General features: G+C 35.4%; 2 protein-coding genes across 3 annotated transcripts in view; one reads left to right on the top strand and one right to left on the bottom strand.

Moving 5' to 3' along the window:
* Nucleotides 1-19,199, bottom strand: part of LOC132794752 (CUGBP Elav-like family member 2) — a 146,087-nt gene that overhangs the window by 78,919 nt on the left and 47,969 nt on the right. The gene's annotated exons all lie outside the window — the stretch shown is intronic.
* Nucleotides 1,423-2,194, top strand: LOC132798959 (ficolin-1-A-like). Its single transcript, XM_060811000.1, has 2 exons — nucleotides 1,423-2,028; nucleotides 2,104-2,194. Exons 1-2 carry the CDS (start codon nucleotides 1,601-1,603, stop codon nucleotides 2,192-2,194), a joined length of 519 nt encoding a protein of 172 aa, XP_060666983.1. The 5' UTR covers nucleotides 1,423-1,600.

Below are 19,199 nucleotides of genomic sequence, written 5' to 3'. Positions count from 1 at the left end.
ATGTGAAAATTACAAAGATTATTATTATTTATATTATATTTTTAGGAATCATAAGCATTATTATTTAATGTATTGTAATGCGTGCAAACATAACAACTGCTGTCAAAAAAAATTTTAAATGTATTTCTTTTTAAATGTACATAAATCTATCTCTAGTCTTTGAGATCTAGGTTTTCTTTTGAATGGACGAACAGATAGACAGACAGACGGACATGGCTAGAACGTCTCAGCTGTTGACGCTGATCAATGATGACTCCCTCTACAATAATGAACTTATCTACAATAATGAACTGTTCTGCTTTGCTGTGCCAATGATGTCACCTAAAAGATTGTCTCAAAGCAAATTAGAAACATTAAAGTGACGTCGACACTCCGGCGATAAGCAACTTGAGTTTCATTGCGAGAACAGTTCCGAAGTGATATATCATGACGGAAGCGGTTCCCATAATCTGTCGCTAAGGTTCAGAGATTGCAACAAGATGCATGGTTTCTAATTTATTTAAATATAAATAAGTATGTTCATATATAGATTTCATTTTTTCGTATAAAAGAGACAACCAATTCAGATTAGCCATTTAGTTTCGAATTCATCTGGATCGAGAGCGCTGTGCCAAAATTAAAATGAGACGCAAAGTAATAAATATTGTTTTTGTACTCATAATATATGAATTCAAAGCTATCGCAGCTATTGCGGACGAGGTGAGTGTAAACATTTAAAGCGTAAACTGAGTGCTAAAACTAAATATTTATTATCCTTATCATCATTTGCTAGACTTGCCAATTGAACCGAGATATGGAAAACCAGTGCCGTACTTATTCTTACACCGTAGTCAAACCTATGTTAGATTATCTCCGTCAAGTTGAAGAGGAATTACAACAAAGCAAAGAAAAAGATAGAATTATAGCAGACTTAAGAAAAAGGAATGATGATTTGGTAAATGAGTTACGATCTCAAATACAGCTTCAAAAGGTATTTGATACGAATTCAAAATTAATTGTGGATTATGCAAAATGTAAGGATGAATTAGCTGACATATCCATCAAGTTAGTTTTAAAAGAGGTTCAAGTTGAAAAAGAACATAATATAGCAGAATTTGCAATCCACAACCAGTCAGACTTACAAAGCCAGGATCATAAAAAGAAAATATTAGAAAATGAAATCGATCGCAAACTGTGTCAAATTCAAGAAGAAAAAATAAATAATTTGCAGGTTCAAATTGATTTACATAAACAAACTATTGACAAATTAAGAACAAAATCTGAAGATTGTGATAAATATAGGGAAGAATCTGGACATAAATCTAAGAATTTGGAAATTTGCGAGGTTCAATTAAAAGAACTAAACTCTAGTCTTATTGAAAAGGCTGAAAATAGTTCTAGATATAATGCTGAGATCGAAAATTGCAGCAAGTATCAGAACACATTAAAGTTGCAATTAGAGGAGAAAGAAGCAAAGTTTCTAGAAAATCAGAAAGAATTCAAGTTATGTGCAAAACAAGTTAGGAAATTGAATGTAATACTAGCACGCAAATTAGCTCCAAGAGATTGTGTTGCATTTGGAAGAACTTTTGGTCCTCAAGTCATAAAAGCTTTCAATAAGATGTTCGCTGTTCTATGCGATGGTTTGACAATAGCACCTGGATGGTTAGTTATACAACAGCGAGATGCTTCTGAAATGAATGTGGATTTTAATGGAAATTGGACCTCATATCGCGAAGGATTTGGATCCTTTGATAAGAATTTTTTCCTTGGATTGGAGAAGATCCATCTTCTGACGAGCATTCAAGATAACGAGCTCTATGTGGAATTTGATTTTCCAGGTTATTCCAGCGGTTACGCTCAGTACAGCAGCATTGAAGTAGATGATGAAGAAAATAATTACACTCTCAGTTTGGGAAAATTCAGTGGACAATTGGATATACTGGGATCGTGTAATAGCCAAGTATTCTCTACATATGATCACGGCAACCATCAGAATTGCGCTCGTGAAAAAGGAATTGGTTGGTGGCATCATTCTTGTGATTCAAGGTAAATGTTGCAACTCAATGTTATTAATTATTATTCTGTATTGTAATTTATTATTTTTGAAAATGTTTTATACAGTAATTTAAATGATAAGCCCGAAATCAATTATCCAAAGATAACAAGGATGCTCATACGTCCAACCTATGAATTTTTCGAAAAGAATAATTGAAAATTTATTTATTATTATAAGATTAAAGAACAATGTCATAATCGCAAATAATAAATGCTAAAGTTATTCAAGTCAAGTAAGAAATCTACACTCTGATAATTGTACCAAAGCAAAACCGTAACCTTAAAGGTTCATCAACATTGCGGTGATAAGCAACTGTATTCGTGATTCGAAAACAAATCAGAAGTAATGATGTCACGATACCCAGTTCCTCAAGCTCTTATAATCTGCTAACAACTCAATTGAAAAGCTTCTTAAATGTTATTTGTTTATATTTAACTAATTTATTTTAGAAGTCTTTCAATAACGTAGCTGCTTATTATACCATTAAATACCATTAAAATATGGCATATGGTATATGGAAGATATTTATTTACTTCGTAAGCACCTCACATAAAAATACTTAATGTTTAAATTTTATTTCAATTTCGAAATATTTCTAAAATGTTTTATTTTTGAATGACAAATATTCTCCTCACTTTTCTTGATGCATCAAAAATTTAGAAACTATTTTGCCTACCAATGGAGGCAAGCACTTGAGCATGAATTCTTTATGGCAAAATTATTTCTCTCACTCTGATTAGGCATATGTAAAAGTTTATGGCTGCTCACTTGCTCACTTCACAAAACATATTTCTTGGGCAACCTCAGGGTTATTCGAAATCTTGCTTAAAACTTTTAAAGCACATTTAATTTGGAACTTTTAGGCAGCCAATTAAAGCTAACAAAGACTTCATATAACGCCTAAAGAGCAGGCAACAATGTAACAATTGCCGAGAGCAATAATAACAACAACGACAACAACAGGGGCAAGACAACAGGCCACAAAAGACGAGAACCCAAAAATTTTAATTGTCACATTTCTTGCACCGCAAAACACATGAGACCAAAACGCACAGTGAGAGAAAGAGAAAGCAGTGGAGAGATAGAGAGAAAGAGAAGCTTCGCCTAATTTTGTGCTACACAACAATAAAACAGACAGACAATTTATGGTTGAGAGACGCAGCCAAAGGGACAAGCATGAGTTCAAGGAAATGCCAGTTGCCCCCGCTCTCCTTCTTCTCTTCTATCACTTGCTCAGTTTAGTTGTTGTTGTGCTGCTTTGGGTTTCCTCTGGCTGCGCACTTTAATGGTCATTTTAATTGTCGTCTGTGTTTAGAGGCTGCAGCTGTGATAAAATATTCTGTACTCTGTTTGTGTCTCCATTTCCCTTCACTCTCCTCTCTACAGCATTCTTCTCTCCTCAATCTTGCTCTATCTGAAGCCTTGCAAATTAGTTTCATTGATGGCCACCTGGTCCAGAGAGAGTCCTAAGCAAGCTTCGTCATTAAAAATTATGATTATGACGAGCGCAACAATTAAAAGCAATTTCAGTGGTTGTGCAATGCCACAATAGAAATAGAAAAAGGCAAGGATGATAAGGGAGAACACAACAAGTTGTGTAAATGCGAGTAGAAAGTGCATTTTTGCCAAATTAAATGCATGTCCTTGCGTGCCTTTGCTGGCATTTTTCTTCTCTCTTTATTTGCTAGCCACAATGAATGGCAAAATAAGAGGACACACACACACACACATACAAACAAGCACAGAGAAAGGGAGAGAACAATTAACAAAACGTAGTTGTTGTTAGAGGAAGCACATGATTATGATTATGAGTCGTTGTCGTTCTCGTTGTTCTCGTTGTTGAGTCTGAGGAGTCAGTGCCGAGTCCTTGTCATGCTCCTTTCAACTCTTGGCAGCTCACTTCAAATATGGCAACTCAGTTGTTTTAATTGTTCTGCTGTGGCTGCTCTTTTATGTGTCTGTGTGTGCGTGTGTGTGTGTGTGTAGTTGTAATTATACTTTTTATTATAGTTGTTGCTGCTATCGTTGTTGTTATTATTGTGCTTGAGCCTGTTGATTATGTGCACTGCAGCGTGTAAAGTGCAAACCGAAAGTAGAAATTTAGTGTAGCATACTTTTATGCGCTCGCCGCAATTATTGCTTGACTCATTTTTTGTTGCATATTTTGCGGAGATCTTTAAAACTTGCAATTAAAAATGCCTCCTATTAAGCATAATTCTAGGTATTTAATTAAATTAATTGAACTTTTTTTTTACTACTACAAATAAAATAAACTACTAACTTTAGCATCAAGCTTACTCTAACTTCCAATAAAAAATCCGTTCTCCTCAAAACAAGTTAAGCTATCTACAAAATATTTAAGTTAGTTATTTGCATACTCTAATTTGCAGCTAAATACTTGTTTCAATATGTGTATTATTGCTCGAAGCTTAATTTTAATGCAATTTTCAAAAAACTGTCTTAAAACTCATTTTCTCATTTGGCTTAAAAAAAAACTTGTTTAATTATCACTTTATATGGTTTATTTGGGTTAACACACAAACACAGAGAGGAGAGTTTGCCGCACACACTTACACACACTGACAGCGCACTATGGTCCAGGAGACCACTTTTATTGATGGAAATGAATAACTCCTAAACTACATGAGATTTTTTGACGCGCTTTTTTTAGTTGAACTAAGGAAGGTCCCTACAATAATTTGTGAAAAGTGGGCGTGTCTACTCCTACTGGAAATATTTTTTTTTTTTAATAAAATTTTTTTTTATATGTGGATGATTTTAAAAATTAACAATTTTATAAATTTTGACCTAAATTTGGAGTATTACATCATTAAATTTTCATTAATTTCACTTCTGATCATAAAAAAATTAAGTTTTTTGCTAGCTCAACGAAACTGTTTCTTCAAGTCGGCTTCATAATATTAAGGGATTAAGACTCAATGGAAAATAATTTTTTGCTATACGTTTACGTATAATTAATTTCAATTAACATCAATTTTAAGACTATACATATCTGTAAAATTAAAAATATTATAGTTTTCTGCATCATCATGCTCAACAAAACTAAGCATGTTCTCAGCGGTCACCTCAAATCGTCTAAAATCTTCTTATTAACTTTTAAATTTGACTTGTCATATGTAATAACATTTGTTTTAGTATATAGTGTTCTCATTTAAGATCTGTAATATCAGTAGAGCCATATATTGCTTATTGAAGCGGACTTAAAATATTGCACTTTTGTTGCAATTTATTGTCCGATTATACCAATATTTTCGACTCATGTTTTGGTAAAATTGCTCTTAAGTTACTCATATCAATTACTATTTATAGATATTCCATAAAAGTTAACAAAAAATATAAACTTTGCAATTTTTTCTCGTCATTGATTTTCATATAACCTAAAATAGTGCATTTTTTGCAATTGAGGTTATGATATAAAAATGCAAAATTCAAAGAAGAACGGCGCTTATGGCCTTGTGAACTATATAAAATCGAACAGGAATTAATTTCTCTACGACATACAATTGGTCTCTTGCCTGAACAACCTTGAACACAACTTCATAAGTCTATTTGAAAATGAGATTTATTTTCAAATTCGCCCATGTTGCACGACACACTTTAACATAAAATTACGAAGACATTACAAGTGTTTAATACGCTACACATAACGAAACACGTAGAACAAACCACACTCTTTATAATTCATCGCAAAAATTTAAACAAATTATCGTTTTATTCAGTTTTATACTAAATTTAAAATTGCACTAAATTCTGCACTTTTCTACAACACGTGCTATTGCATCACATCAGCTGTGTTTAAAAGCTGATTTTACGAAAGTGGCGCCCTCTGTTGAAATTCTTGGTACGCAACATTAAAGTCTACCCTTTTTTTGATCCAACGACGCCAAAATCGCGGACTTCTGTTAACTTTCAAAAATTGGTTTTCCATCAAGAAAAGTGGTCGGCTGGACCATAGTGCAGCGTTGCCATGCCTAAATGCATTTGAAAAGGCTTCTTTTTCATTTTGGTTTATACGTACATAAAAAGCAAAGTTTTTACTCTGCGTTTTTTGAAGCCTTCTTTTTTTTTGTTTTCTTGCTGTAAAATGCAATACAAGAGCAACAAATAATTTTCATATTCTCTCACATGTGTGTATGTTTGTATAAAATGTAATTAAAGCGATGCCATACAAACTACAAATACGGGTAAGTACCAGGCCAAGTAATTTCAATAGAGCACAGCTGCAATATGTGCAGAAATTTTCATGGCTTGCGGTTGGTTCGCATGGATTGCATAAAGTGTGGCTAAAAGTGCTTCTATATGTTCTATCTATGCCTATGCACACCTCACCTCTGTTCCTCACTTTTCACTGCAAGACTCGAAACCAAACAAACACAAAAAAAAAAAAAACAAAAAATATGTCAAGAGAGAACTCGCACGCTCGCGTAATTAGGAAACTTGCCACGCACTTGACTCGCTTTTATGCCACACAGTTTTAAGCGAGAGCGGAGCGGTGCTGCGTGGTAAAGTGTTGGTGGTAGGGATCAGCAAGCAGTCGTCGGCCAACTTGAAAGCAAGTAAAACAGCTGAGCAGACCGCCCTCCACCCTCTTCCACACACTCTAATCCACTGGAGTAGGTGTTCAGGCATGCACAGCCAAAAGAAAACTGGGTTAATGTACGAAGACTCTGCGGTTACAGCGAGCATAAGCAGCAAAGCAAGCAAGTTTCTAAGTTGCCGTATCAAGTTTGAGGCAGTCGAAAAGGCCTGCGCACATACTATAGTATCTATATAGGCAATTTATGGCATTCTATAGCATACTTATTACGTCCTGTTTTGAAGCAGAGGAGAACACTGAAGATTCCTCAAAATATTGAAAGTTTTAATTTAATAAGTTATTTATTGGAATTGACATCATAAATATATGATATTCAGAAAACGACTTACAAAAAAAATTCCAGCTGAATATAAAACATTTTATTTTCAAAATCATTTAAATTTATTTCAGTTTTATAGTTTTAAATTATTAAATCTGAATTAAATTGTGATGAGTTTTTATTGATGTCTTGGAGCTATATAAGGTTAGTTCAATTTATATCAATGTTGCGTCGTGAGCAGAGACTCAAAAAGGATTGTATCGAACTATCGATAATTATTGACAGTGTGCCCAGATGATTACTAGTAGGGTTGCCTGATGCATATCCAAAAAATTGTCATGTAAAGAAATCTTAAACTTCTCTATATGTGTAAAATGTTTAAGTATTTGAAATAAACTGAAAAATATATCCGATTAGTTAATTTTAGTATCAGATTTCATCGTCAAACTATTTGTTACAGCAATGTTTTCAAAAGAATATTAATTATTTGGAAAAGAACACTTTTAACTAAAATTATTAGATTATGAAACAACTTTAAGTTGTTGCAGCTGCTACCAATAGACATTTGCTTTAAGAAACACCTTAAATTAATATTTTGTAAATTTAAAAATAAAAGGTAAGCCAATCTTTGAAGATATAGTAAACAAATTCAAATTTATCACAATATTCAATATTATTTTGAATGGTTGAGCGAACATACGAAGCACTTGCTACCAAAGGACATTTACTTTCCTTGGCATTCCCCTTGTATTTATACCATAATTATAAGATTAAGAAACACCTTAAATTAATATTTTGAAAATTAAAAAATACTAGGTAAGCCACTCTTTACAGATAAACTAGAAATCACAATATATTATCACAATATTCAATATTATTTTGAATTGTTGAGCGAACATACGAAACAGTTGCTACCAAGCTATCAAAAGCCAGTTGCTTCCCTTGGACATTCTATTCTATTCTCGATGCTCATCGCTTGTTATGGAGCATCGTGAGTAGCAGTTACTTTAGCTGTGGCGCATTTATTAAAAGTGCCCGCTTTTTGCTAGCACACTTTCTAAGGACCCTCGTGAAAGGAACAAAGTGGAGTTGTTATTTTCCATTAAACGCTGCTCAGCTTGGTTTCCTGTAGCAACAGCAACAACAACACCATCATCGAGGAGTAGAAGAACAGCATAATTGATGCCTCCCGGGAGCTGCGATAAAAACAAATCAGCGACGCACACACACATAGATTGGAAGAGAGAGAGAGAGAGAGAGAAGGGGAAGGGGATTCAATATGGAGGGTGTCGGAAGCACATCAAGCGGACTTCAGCGCACACACACGCTAGCAGCCAACGAGCCCCCAACCACAGCCACGCCCCTAAGCACAGCTGTCTCGGTAGACACACACACATACACAAACACACATGCATACTGAGCGTCGCTTAATATAATTCACACCATTAAACCGAGAGCTGCGGCATTTGCCCGGTTAGACATAAATTTTTATAGACACAAACACCCCTTTTTTTGTTGTTGTTGGTGTGAAGCGATGGAGGTCGGGGGGAAGGTGGTTAGTAACAATGCAACCCCCAACAAAAATATGTTAAGTGAACACACATTTTGGGCAGCGAGCGGTGAGCGGGGGCCAAAGCGGTCGCTTATCAGCGTTGTTTTGGCTTTTTAGACAGTTCATTTTTTTACTCATTTTTTCATTTCGGTGTGCGTTATAAATTTGTGTTGGCCCTTCACACCCTGAGAGACAGGCTAAGGTTTCAGAGCTGGCATGTTGGCGCACAACCCCTTAGCCTTTTAGCTTATCAACGCGTTATGCTAAAGCACACACACATACACTAGCCAACACTCTTACACATACTTGCCACGCACAGCAACTCACACACAACTTGAGTTTCAGTGTGTGTTGTTGCCCTCTCCGAATTCCCTAGTTAGGCGCAAGAGGTTAGCATTGCTCTGCGGGGGAAAAAGCGAGGGAGAAATGCGACAAGGGTGCGGAGTATGCAAGAGTGTGTGTGTATGTATGTGCTACTTAGACTAATGTTAACCGTGTGCATGCCTCGCTGCACAGCAACAGCAACAACAGCAGCAAGCAGCAGCTTGCTCGATAATGAGTTACCGTAGAAGTTAGCCAAGCCTATGAGCTGATTATAGAAAAGAATATAAATGTTTTTAATTACTTGAACGTGTGTCAAATAAAATTAAAAGAAAAACTTGTTCTAATCAAAGGCTAAATCAGTAGCCAGTAATTTATGGTAGTTATTTATTTATTATTTATGAATTTACTAGTTTATGAATTAATAATAATAATTACAATATATAAAATATAATCTAACACAGCTGCTTTCACTCTTCAAGTTAGTATCAATTTAATTCGTTCAATTTATTTAAAAGGATGCCTACAACAATTTGAACTATGAAAGAGTTTTTTCCTAAACAAAATACGTTTCATTTGTTTCTAAATGAGTTGGCGACTTCATAAATTTTGTATTTAGTGGACACGCGAAAAGCAGTTTAAATGTTTATAATTAATACAGCTGATTTAGGTACTCGAGATGGTATCCAATAAAGAGGATAAACACATTTAATTTAAGAAGACGCTTGAAACATTTCAAGTTAAAAGTTAGTCTTAATTAAATGTTTTAAAACAGTTTTTTTTTTAAATTTCCAAAAAAAAACTTTTCAATAATAATAATAATTATAAATATGTTTATAACACACACAAATCATTCCCTTTAGGTTAACTACAATTTAAATTCACACTTCAAATCGCATTCTCATTAAATTTAATTCAAATTCACATTTCAAGTCGCTTTGAAGCAAAATCAAATTAAGTTTTATGATATTACCACTTTCAACTTTGGGCAATTGAACAAGTTTGCTTCAAATCGCGTCCTTAAAATTGCATTAAGAAAGTTGACACGTATTTTATTAAGTTGTCAACTTGTTGAACGAAAATTAATGCCAGCTTTACAAATAATTAGTTTATCAAAATATACACTAATTATTTAAGCTAGTTTAATAAACAATTTCCCTATTTAATGGCATACTTTCAATAATATTTCCGACGACATTTATTCGTATAAACTCTCTCATACAAACACTCACATTTGTACAGGGTAAAACAACACTTTGCTGTGCAGCGATGCTTGTCCCAAACGCTGGCTGGCTGCTTCAGCGAACACACCGGCGAAGGAGGTGGTGAGGGGGGAAGACAGGTGGTAGACACGGCAAAAAGTGGGGGCCACAAACTCGCAGCATACATTGACATAGAAATGCCAAGCACAAGCGAAGAAAAAAAGCAAAAAAAAAACTTGCTGCCTATGCCAAAAAAAAAAGAGAAACTTTCAACCTCTTTATATTGCCATAAATCCTTCAGCAAATGCCTTAGCTTTTTGGCTTTAAAGAATGATTGAAGAGAAAGCCCTCTCTCCTTATTAGCAAAAATGCATTCTTCAGTCTCGTGCTTTCATTTGAGTCAGTATATCATCATCTGGCTGCTGCTGCATATTTTAAACTTGTTGAGCGTAAATTAAATTTTTAATGAATTTTTGCGCAAACTTTGGCACGTGAGACGAACTGTTGGCTGACTCTTTTGATTTAATTAAAACATTCTTTGAGCTTGAAAATGCTGCAAGCGCTTCACCTTTTTGTTTTTTTTTTCTACTTTTTCGGGTGCAACAAAACTATTAAAAAGTTCACGTTGATTTTTGACAACTGCTGCAGGAGGCGCCGGATTTAAGCTACTACGGCCAAGGGCAGAGCCATAGATTTTGTAAAGGGCTATTAACTGCACATTTTTGACAGCACAGGCCGAGGTGGCACACTCTGTAGTAGTCGAAGTCGCTTGTTAGGCCGGCTGCTTGTCCCATATATCAAAGACAAGAGAGAGGGAGGGAAGAAGGGATGCACACACACACACACAGCTGCAACGGTACTTCAGCCTTATTGATTTTCAATTAAAAATGCACAAACTGCAAGCCAATTAGCCCAGTTTCGGGTTAGGCAGACAGACAGGTCGGTAGAGTAGAGGAGGAAGGGGAAGACAAATGTCCGCCTAAAATGCTGCAACGGAAATTGCTAACAACAACAATTACCAGCAGCAGAAGGCTCACAACAACAACACAACTGGCAGCTAATTCATTCAAGGAAATTTGTTAGCGCAACACAAGTTATTGGCAGCAACTTGAGCTTGATTTTTGTCGACAATTAATAAAGAGTATTTCGACTTCGTCTTGCATTACTTTTTAAGGCAAGGTGTTGACGTTGATGACGTTTTTGGTCGACGCTTTTGTAGCACACACTTCAGGAGACAAGTTGACAGGCAAACTGTTAGAATGACTCGCTGATTGGTTTGCCATTTGATTGACGTACCCAAACTGAGTAGGAACTTTGGCCTCTGTTTATTAGCTGCAACATTTCGATGTTGCTGTGCTTTGGCTGCCACAAATGTTGCTAACGATACTTCTTCACTCTTTGGCTCTGGCTAGACACCGACACCGATGTCAGTGGCCCAGACGACGCCTGTCAGCGTCTAGGCATGGAATTTCGAATGCAATTTCGCTTTAAATGCCATACAAATCTATGTTGTGGGGCAGAGAAAGAGAGAGAAAGAGTTGGCAAAAAGTCGTAGTAAAAGACTTTTTGCTGTGCGTGCTTGCAAAGCAACAACAACTCTGACAGACTGTCTGCCTCAGTCTCTCGTGTGTCTGCCTCACTCCATTTTCGTCATCATCTCTGGCAAAACTCATTTGGCCGGAAATGATATCCACTGTGTTAAAGTCTGAACGTCATGTTATTGTTGTTGCTTCTACTGCTGCTGCTGCTGTCGTGTCGTGGTGTTGCATTTGCCGCTTCGTTGCACCGTCGATTGGCAACTGGCAACTGGGCAAACAACTACAACTGCAACAGCCTTTGTCTTTAAGTGGCCAATGAGCATGGACAGGTAAACAAGTTGAAGCAGCAAGCAAAAGGGCAAAATGTGGCAATGACAGTGCAGCCAAGGGGCAAATGCTGTCCAAGTTCTTTGTGCAACTGTCAGTTGCTTGTGCCTTTGAGCAGGCGGCAGCTAAAAATATACTTTTGCTATAGCATTCGAGTAACATATAAATGTTTAACCCAAATGCACAAATTAAACCACAACTTTACTTTTTCATATGCGCACACTAACAGCAATTCAACCGTCATAAAACCAAAATGTTAATGTACACAATTGCCAAAAAAAAAAAGTAAGAGAGAGAAGAAAAAGTAAGCAAGTGCCACAGCCGGCACACGCTGCGTATGCGCAATGTGCGTTGAAGCGGATTGGGGCAAAAGCAAAAGCAAAAGCACCCCAAGAAAAGGAAAACCGCTTTTAATTCTTTTTTTAAGCAAACAAATAAAATTATGCAGCCGCGGCATAAACACGGCAAATAAATATAAAAGGACTGCGTGTGTGTATGTGTGATGAGGGGGGGGAAGTCCCCGGAGTGCCTTCAAAGCGGCCATATCACATTTCGTTGAAGGCAATGAAAGGCACAACAGCAGCAGAAGTACAAATGCCAAAGACACAGCCAGCGAGAATTGTGTCTGACAAAGACAGACAAAAAGTTGAGCCTTTTCTCTTCTCTTCGTTTTTTTTCAGCTTTTTCTACAGCTGTCTGTTTAATGAGCTAAGCGGAAGGAAGTCAGCCAGCGAGCGAGCGAAAACGTCAAAGTCGTCGACGTCGTAATACAAAATAAATAATACAAACAGAGGCAAACACATTTTAAAGTATTTCTATTCCCCCCCATCATCATGCTCCTTCCTCATTCATTTCTTTCTTCACACTGCAAGCAACAAAATTTTATAAAGCAAAGTTGAAAATTAGCAAAGCGTCTGTCACTTTTACTTTTCTGCTTATTTTCTTGGCTTGCCAAAAAGTTGAATTTTGATTTGCTTCTTCTCTTCTTTTATTTTTGGTTCAGACAGCAGCCAGATGTTGTGTAGACAGCCAAGGAGGGGGCTAGAAAGGGGGACCAAAGGCCACACTGGGGTTGGAATTCGTGAACAGAAAAGCATTAAAAGATTTAATTTCTTTAAGCCAACATTATGCCAGGGCTTTTTGTGCATTTTATTACAAAGCAAATGCGAAAAGTGAAGCTCAAAATCAGAATTCAATAAAGGAGGCAGCAAGTCTGATGTGAATTGCAAGAGAAATAATTCCCAGCATTTATGTAATGTATGCGTATAAATGTGGCAAGTAAAAAAAGATCTTCAAAAATATTAAAATAAAAAAGAGATAAAAATATTGATATCCTTAAGTGAAAATTGACAAAAAGTTCTTAGAATAAAAATGAATTTTAGCTCAAGAATCAGGCATTTAAGGGCATTTCGTTTAAAATAGAAGTTCAAAAGACAATTTCCAACATTTTATTAAAAAATGCTACTTCAAGTGCTATTTTATTTTCTGCTTCAAGAATAAGTTTAATTTCTTTATTATTTAAGATTAATTTAGCTAGTGAAATTTGTGTTTTATACGTTAAAGTGTCTATAAAATCTGTTAGTCAAATTGGACATTTTTAAATCCGATATCCATAGAATAGAAGGGTATTATAACTTTATTTAATACTTAATTATGCCAAATTAAGACTATTCCATCGGGTTTAAGCTGCTTTGGCTGATAATCTGGTATATTTCAAATGTAGTACTTCATCGATATATGTATGTACCAGATATGGTATATTAATTCGGTGTATTTTACCGCACTTTTTTGCTTTCATGTAAAATGTTTAGCGGGTATCTCACAGTCGGGCACACTTAACTGTAGCTTTCTTACTCGTTCATATTTAATTAATGAATTTATAACAACTTTAAGGAATCAAAATCGTTTCTTACACCTTCTCCCCAAACTATTTATATGCAAATTCCTGCTTTTGTTCTCCAATTCGTTGAACCACAAAAAAAAACCAGAAAGCAAACCATTTATCGCTAAGCTGTTGTCTCTGTTGTCTAATGTAAAACACGCGCTAAATATACCACATTATTGCAAGCAAAGCTGAGAAAGCATTTGCCACAACAAGCAGCAAACAGGTAATAAAACACCGCCGTTTAGATATTTGGCCAAGATTTTCAATAAAAAGCACTGCGTTCGCAGCAGGGCTCAAACGAAATCTTTTTCCATAAGCCCAAGACAATCTAATTTTATAGCGAACGAACGCCGCTGCTGCTGCTGTTTAGACCCCAAGTCTGATTTTGCCATTTGGCAGGCATTTGAAATGTGGACACACAGAGAGCAGGGCTCAAATAAATTGCCAGCAGTCCAAATTGCAAGAGGGAGGAGGGAGAGAGAGGAGGGGAAGCGCGACCGTGTAATGCGCTCAATCAAAAGTCAAATGTCTAAAAATATTATGAAAAGCCTTTTTTGCCTTGCCGCGGCCAATTCAGCCAACCATTTCCCTAGGGGTAAAACGTTGCTTTTTCGGGTTTCGGTTTTGTTTTGCCTGCTGCACAGAAAGAGAAAGAGAGAATGAGAGAGAGAGACGCCTGTTTAGCATTCATTTATGCCGAGACGGACTCTTTTTTGCCCGCTTATCGTGTTGCCTACTACAACACACACACATACACAGCAATCGGTTTCGATTTCTTTTCATTTATACACTTTCCTGTTTTGCCCTGGCAACTTGTTTCTTCCTCCTTTCTCCCGCTGTGGCAATCTTCTTATACGTATATATACATTTTTTTTCTTTCTATTATTGGCTCCATTTACTTTTCTGCCTCTGCTGCTGTTTGTTTATGCTTCATTTTGATTTTCTCAGCTTAAATCGTATTTGTTGTTTCTATTTTCGTTAGTTATCTGAACGGTCAGCGTTTGAGGAGGGAAACTCCTCTCAACCAACTGGATTTTCGTTTATATTGCGAGCAGCAACCACAGTTCTCTCTCTCTCTTTCTCTCTGAGCAGCTTACAAGGACTCTGGCGTAACAGGATCCATTTTAGTTTCTCGTTTACCCTTTTTTTTTTAGCTGTTGTTTGTTTTGTTAGTTGAGTCGTCGCCTGCAAGTTTATTTGTGTTTTGGTTTATACAACTTCCTTCTGCCGCTGCCGCCGTCACTTTTTTTTTTTACTCGTACTCGTGTGTGTGCTGTAAGTTCATGTCTAAATTTATGTGGCCGCAATTTATTTAAATTTATGTGGCTTTTGTCAAATTGATTTCAATGCTAAGAAGGGTTGACAGGGCTAAATGTGAGGGACGACCGTTGGTTTTATACAATACTGATTGAGTTAGCTTAGCGAATCATATATAAGAGAAATGTGTTGCGGATAATCGGGAAATGCAAAATAATGAGCCAGCCAAACATAATAAATTGCAGGGCACGCCCCGCAAAGAAAATTGGGAAATAGAACCGAAATTAGAATAATATATTTCCCAAACAACTTAATCAATAAATATGCAATTAATGTAAATTTCTTTGACTAGTGTCGAGTTAATCAAATATTCGTAGTTATATTGATCAATAATGTGGCATAAATATCCAACCCCAAAATAAGCCTCTTGCTCTAGTTTCGCATTAATAAACTTGTAGTACCGACAATAAAATCAGCTTAACAAACCATAATTTCCGCATTGCCACAACAAAAAGGTCAACAAATAAAAGAAACCAATCAATGTAAATGCAGCGCTCTCTTTTATGTTAATCATTAATGCTAATGTTGAGTCAAAGACAAGACAAGACAAGAGCTGTCATTGTCAGCCACTTGATATTGATGAAGCATGCCAAAAACAAATCATTAGTTGTGCCTTTTATGACAGCCCAAAGAGGCTAAAACACATACACACACACACATACTATCACACACATGTTTGCTAACAAAGACGAATGAGCAACGAGAGCCCCACACATAAAGTTGTCTAGGTTGTTCTGTATTTTTGGCGGGGGTTGATTTCCTTATAGCCCATGGGCGTAAAAAAGGTTTCATATCAAAATGGCAATAAATAACAAACAATGCTGTCTGCAATTTTCCACTTTATAAAAGAAAAAGCCATAAACAAAAGCAGCAGAGAGGAGTTGGGCAAGCGAGCGGACTGAAACGAGCCTGAAAATTATCATCTTGTTGCTGTTGCTGCTGCGGTGTTTTGTTGTATATATTTTTGCTGTATCCACATAAATACGAAGCGATAGAGGGAAGCGACCGGAAATGACTGGCAGAAAGAACGAACGATTGAGTGAGTGAGATAGACAGGGAGAGCGGGAGCGGGGGAAGCCGCCGAACTTGTAGCATATTTTTGTGCCTTGCAATTAATTAATCTCCAAGGTAATAACAAAGGCAGCAAGCAAAAAACAAAACAAAACAACAGCAGCAGCGACCTCGACAATTGTTTTGCGCTTTATGTTTTATTGTTTTGCGCGCTTTTTGTATTGCATACTTTTTAGGGCTCGACATTTCGTTGGCGTCTGCTGTTTTGCTGGCAATGAAACCAGCAAAATGAAAATAATAAACAAGCAAATGCTTGCAACTCTTTGATGGGCGCAAAGCAATATACTCCTATACCCTGTAAACTGAACAGATGAAGGCACACAACGCACATTACTAGTTAAATGTTAAATAAGATGTACTTGGTAAAAATACTAGGTTTTGTATTTATAATATTATACTTTGAAATGTAATTTATTAGTTAATTTAAAATTAATTAATATATAATATTAAAAAGAAAAAAGGCTAAGTTTATAATAGTAGAGAAAATATTTTTGTTAATTTTGTAGTTAATATATTTTCAGTTAAATAAAAATGAACTGACTGAAAAGGTAAAAACTAATTCCATACCAATATTTTTATCGTTTCATTTTGAGGTTAATCTATTCTATATTGAAAAATATGAACCAATAGAAATATATGTTAAAATTGAAATTGTTGAAGCTTATTACTTTATACGAAAAATAAGTTAAAATATTATGCTTGGAATGAAATAATCGATATATGTACATATAAAAGGAACTATTTTATCCTTTAAATTAAAAGAATAAATATTCTAATTTTAATAATAGAAATGAACTGACTGAAATATATATTAAACTGTAAAATAAAAAATTAAATTACTTATTAACAGAGAGAACATTTATATCCATTTATTTTAAAGATTAAATAATCTATTTCATTGAATATAAATAAACTGATCAAAATATACATAAAAATTAAAAACATTTTACAATGCAAAATAAATATAATAAACTTATACTGCAGCGTATATTCAGTTCAAGCACTTCTTTCGTATTTGTCTCTTCGTTGAAGCGTTGTTTTAATTTATGAAAACGTTGACAAGGTAAGAGCTCTGGCGATATGAGATTGCTTGACATTAAGGAGTGAATGTCTGTTGATACCGTTTTGACTCTTGTCAGCGGCGAAAAGCTTGCCAAATATTTCAGTATATTTTTGGCAATAAATTTTTATTGTGCTGTGCTAAAACCACAAGCGTTTTACATTATTCAAACCAATATAAAATGCAACAGAGAATTAGCATTTAATGTGAGTGTGTGTGTTGAGCTAATTGAGTAGCAAATTGGACACGACATACTAAATTATGCACTTGCAACAAATAAACAACAACCGAAAACGTGTGCAAATGTTAATTTGAAATCTATAAAATTTGTTAGGGAACGAATGGAGGGAGGCAGGTCAGAATTTACTATATTGCAATTCGATTTTAATGAGCGGCAATCGCATAAACAAACAACAAAACAACTCACATTCAGACCATTCAATAAAACACATTTAATTTGTTAAGCAGAAAAGTGAAAATCAATGGCCATGAGCTGCTGAAGAGCAGACTTTTTCCCCCAATAGCTGACCTGCCTTTTATGTTCCTTTTTTTTTATATTATATTTGCTGTTTTTTTTTTGCTCTTTCAATTCTTTTTTGTTGTTGTTGTTTTTTGCCCGTTTTTCAAGTGCGGTTTGTGCCCGCAAAATAACTCAGCTCGTTAACTGCACAAATAACATGTCAGCACTTTTGCAATGGAGCTTCAAACAGGGCCGAGAATGCGCCGCAAATTTGCGGCAGTCGGAAAGGAGCAGAGAATATATGTGTGTGTGCCACTCGGTCTGTTCCATCATTATTCAAGTGTCCTTAACGTTCACAGAAATAAAATGAAAGCACATGCACCAAAAATTGTGAAACCGGGAGTGAGCGAGCGAGCAGCAAGAGCAGCGTCGCCTCTTCAAATAAAACACAGCCGGAGGAGTTTTGGGTTTAATGCCTGACCAGAAGTATTAATCACATGCACACACACACATACACAACACACGAACACACGAACACACGAACATACATTGGCTATTGAAACCCTCGCAGCAGTCTGAAAAGTTTTTTTTGCTGCCCCTATCGTTGTGCCCTCGAGTGTGAACAGAGAGAGAGAGAGAGAGAGAGGGAACGAGAGAATAGAGAGTGGGAGAGAAAACCAATAACTAAAACATCCACAGTTTGTTTCCCTAGTACAAGCCCCAAAATTAGTGAATGAAAAGCCAAAGAGCAGTCGATAAGAGTTGATGCTGGTTGCGGTTTTTGGTTAGCAAATAAAATGAAATAAAATAAAATATATCATGTATGGGATAAAGAGAAAAGTGTCTAATGATAAGCTAAGGGGATACTCAGTAAAGTAGAATTTAAGTTGAATAGAATGAATAGAAATAAAAAGGCAGTTGTTAGTATTTGAAAATACCACTATTATTAAAAATATACCCAAAACTCGAATTAGATTCTTCTTTTAAATAGGTTTCCAGTATTTTAAATACCACAATTTAAAAAAAAAAAAAACATAAAATCTAATTACATTCCTCTTTTGAGTAGGCTACCAATTGCAGGTATTCAATTCAGTAATTAAGCAAAAATATTATAGGAAAATAAAACGGAAAACAAACTAAATAGATAACCAATTTAAGTACAAGTATTTTAACAATTGAAAAAACAATGTAAATTTCATAAAAATCATAATTTTATATTTTTGTATTTATGCTGCATGCATTCTAAATTTAAATAAAACAATTTTTGGTAAAGATATAGAAAAATTACAGTCCAAATATTTAATTTGAAATTTATCATTAACAACAAGTCATGTACTTTCTTCTAATATACTTTTGTATTAAATTTATCTTCATTCCCAACCATTTCGCCTTTAAACTTCAGCAAGTTCTTGATTTCTAGAGTATTTCTATGCGAGACGCCCAACAGTTGGCTGTTGCTTTAGTGGCTGCGCCTTGGGCCGCATAAAGTAAATAAAATAAACTAAAATATAAATGTTTATATATAGAAATAAAACAAGTAAGAAAGCTACA

The sequence above is a fragment of the Drosophila nasuta genome, chromosome 2L (genome assembly GCF_023558535.2).
Source record: "Drosophila nasuta strain 15112-1781.00 chromosome 2L, ASM2355853v1, whole genome shotgun sequence".
In the NCBI taxonomy this organism is placed as follows: Eukaryota; Metazoa; Arthropoda; class Insecta; order Diptera; family Drosophilidae; genus Drosophila; species Drosophila nasuta.
This window is presented reverse-complemented; position numbering and strand designations above follow the sequence as displayed.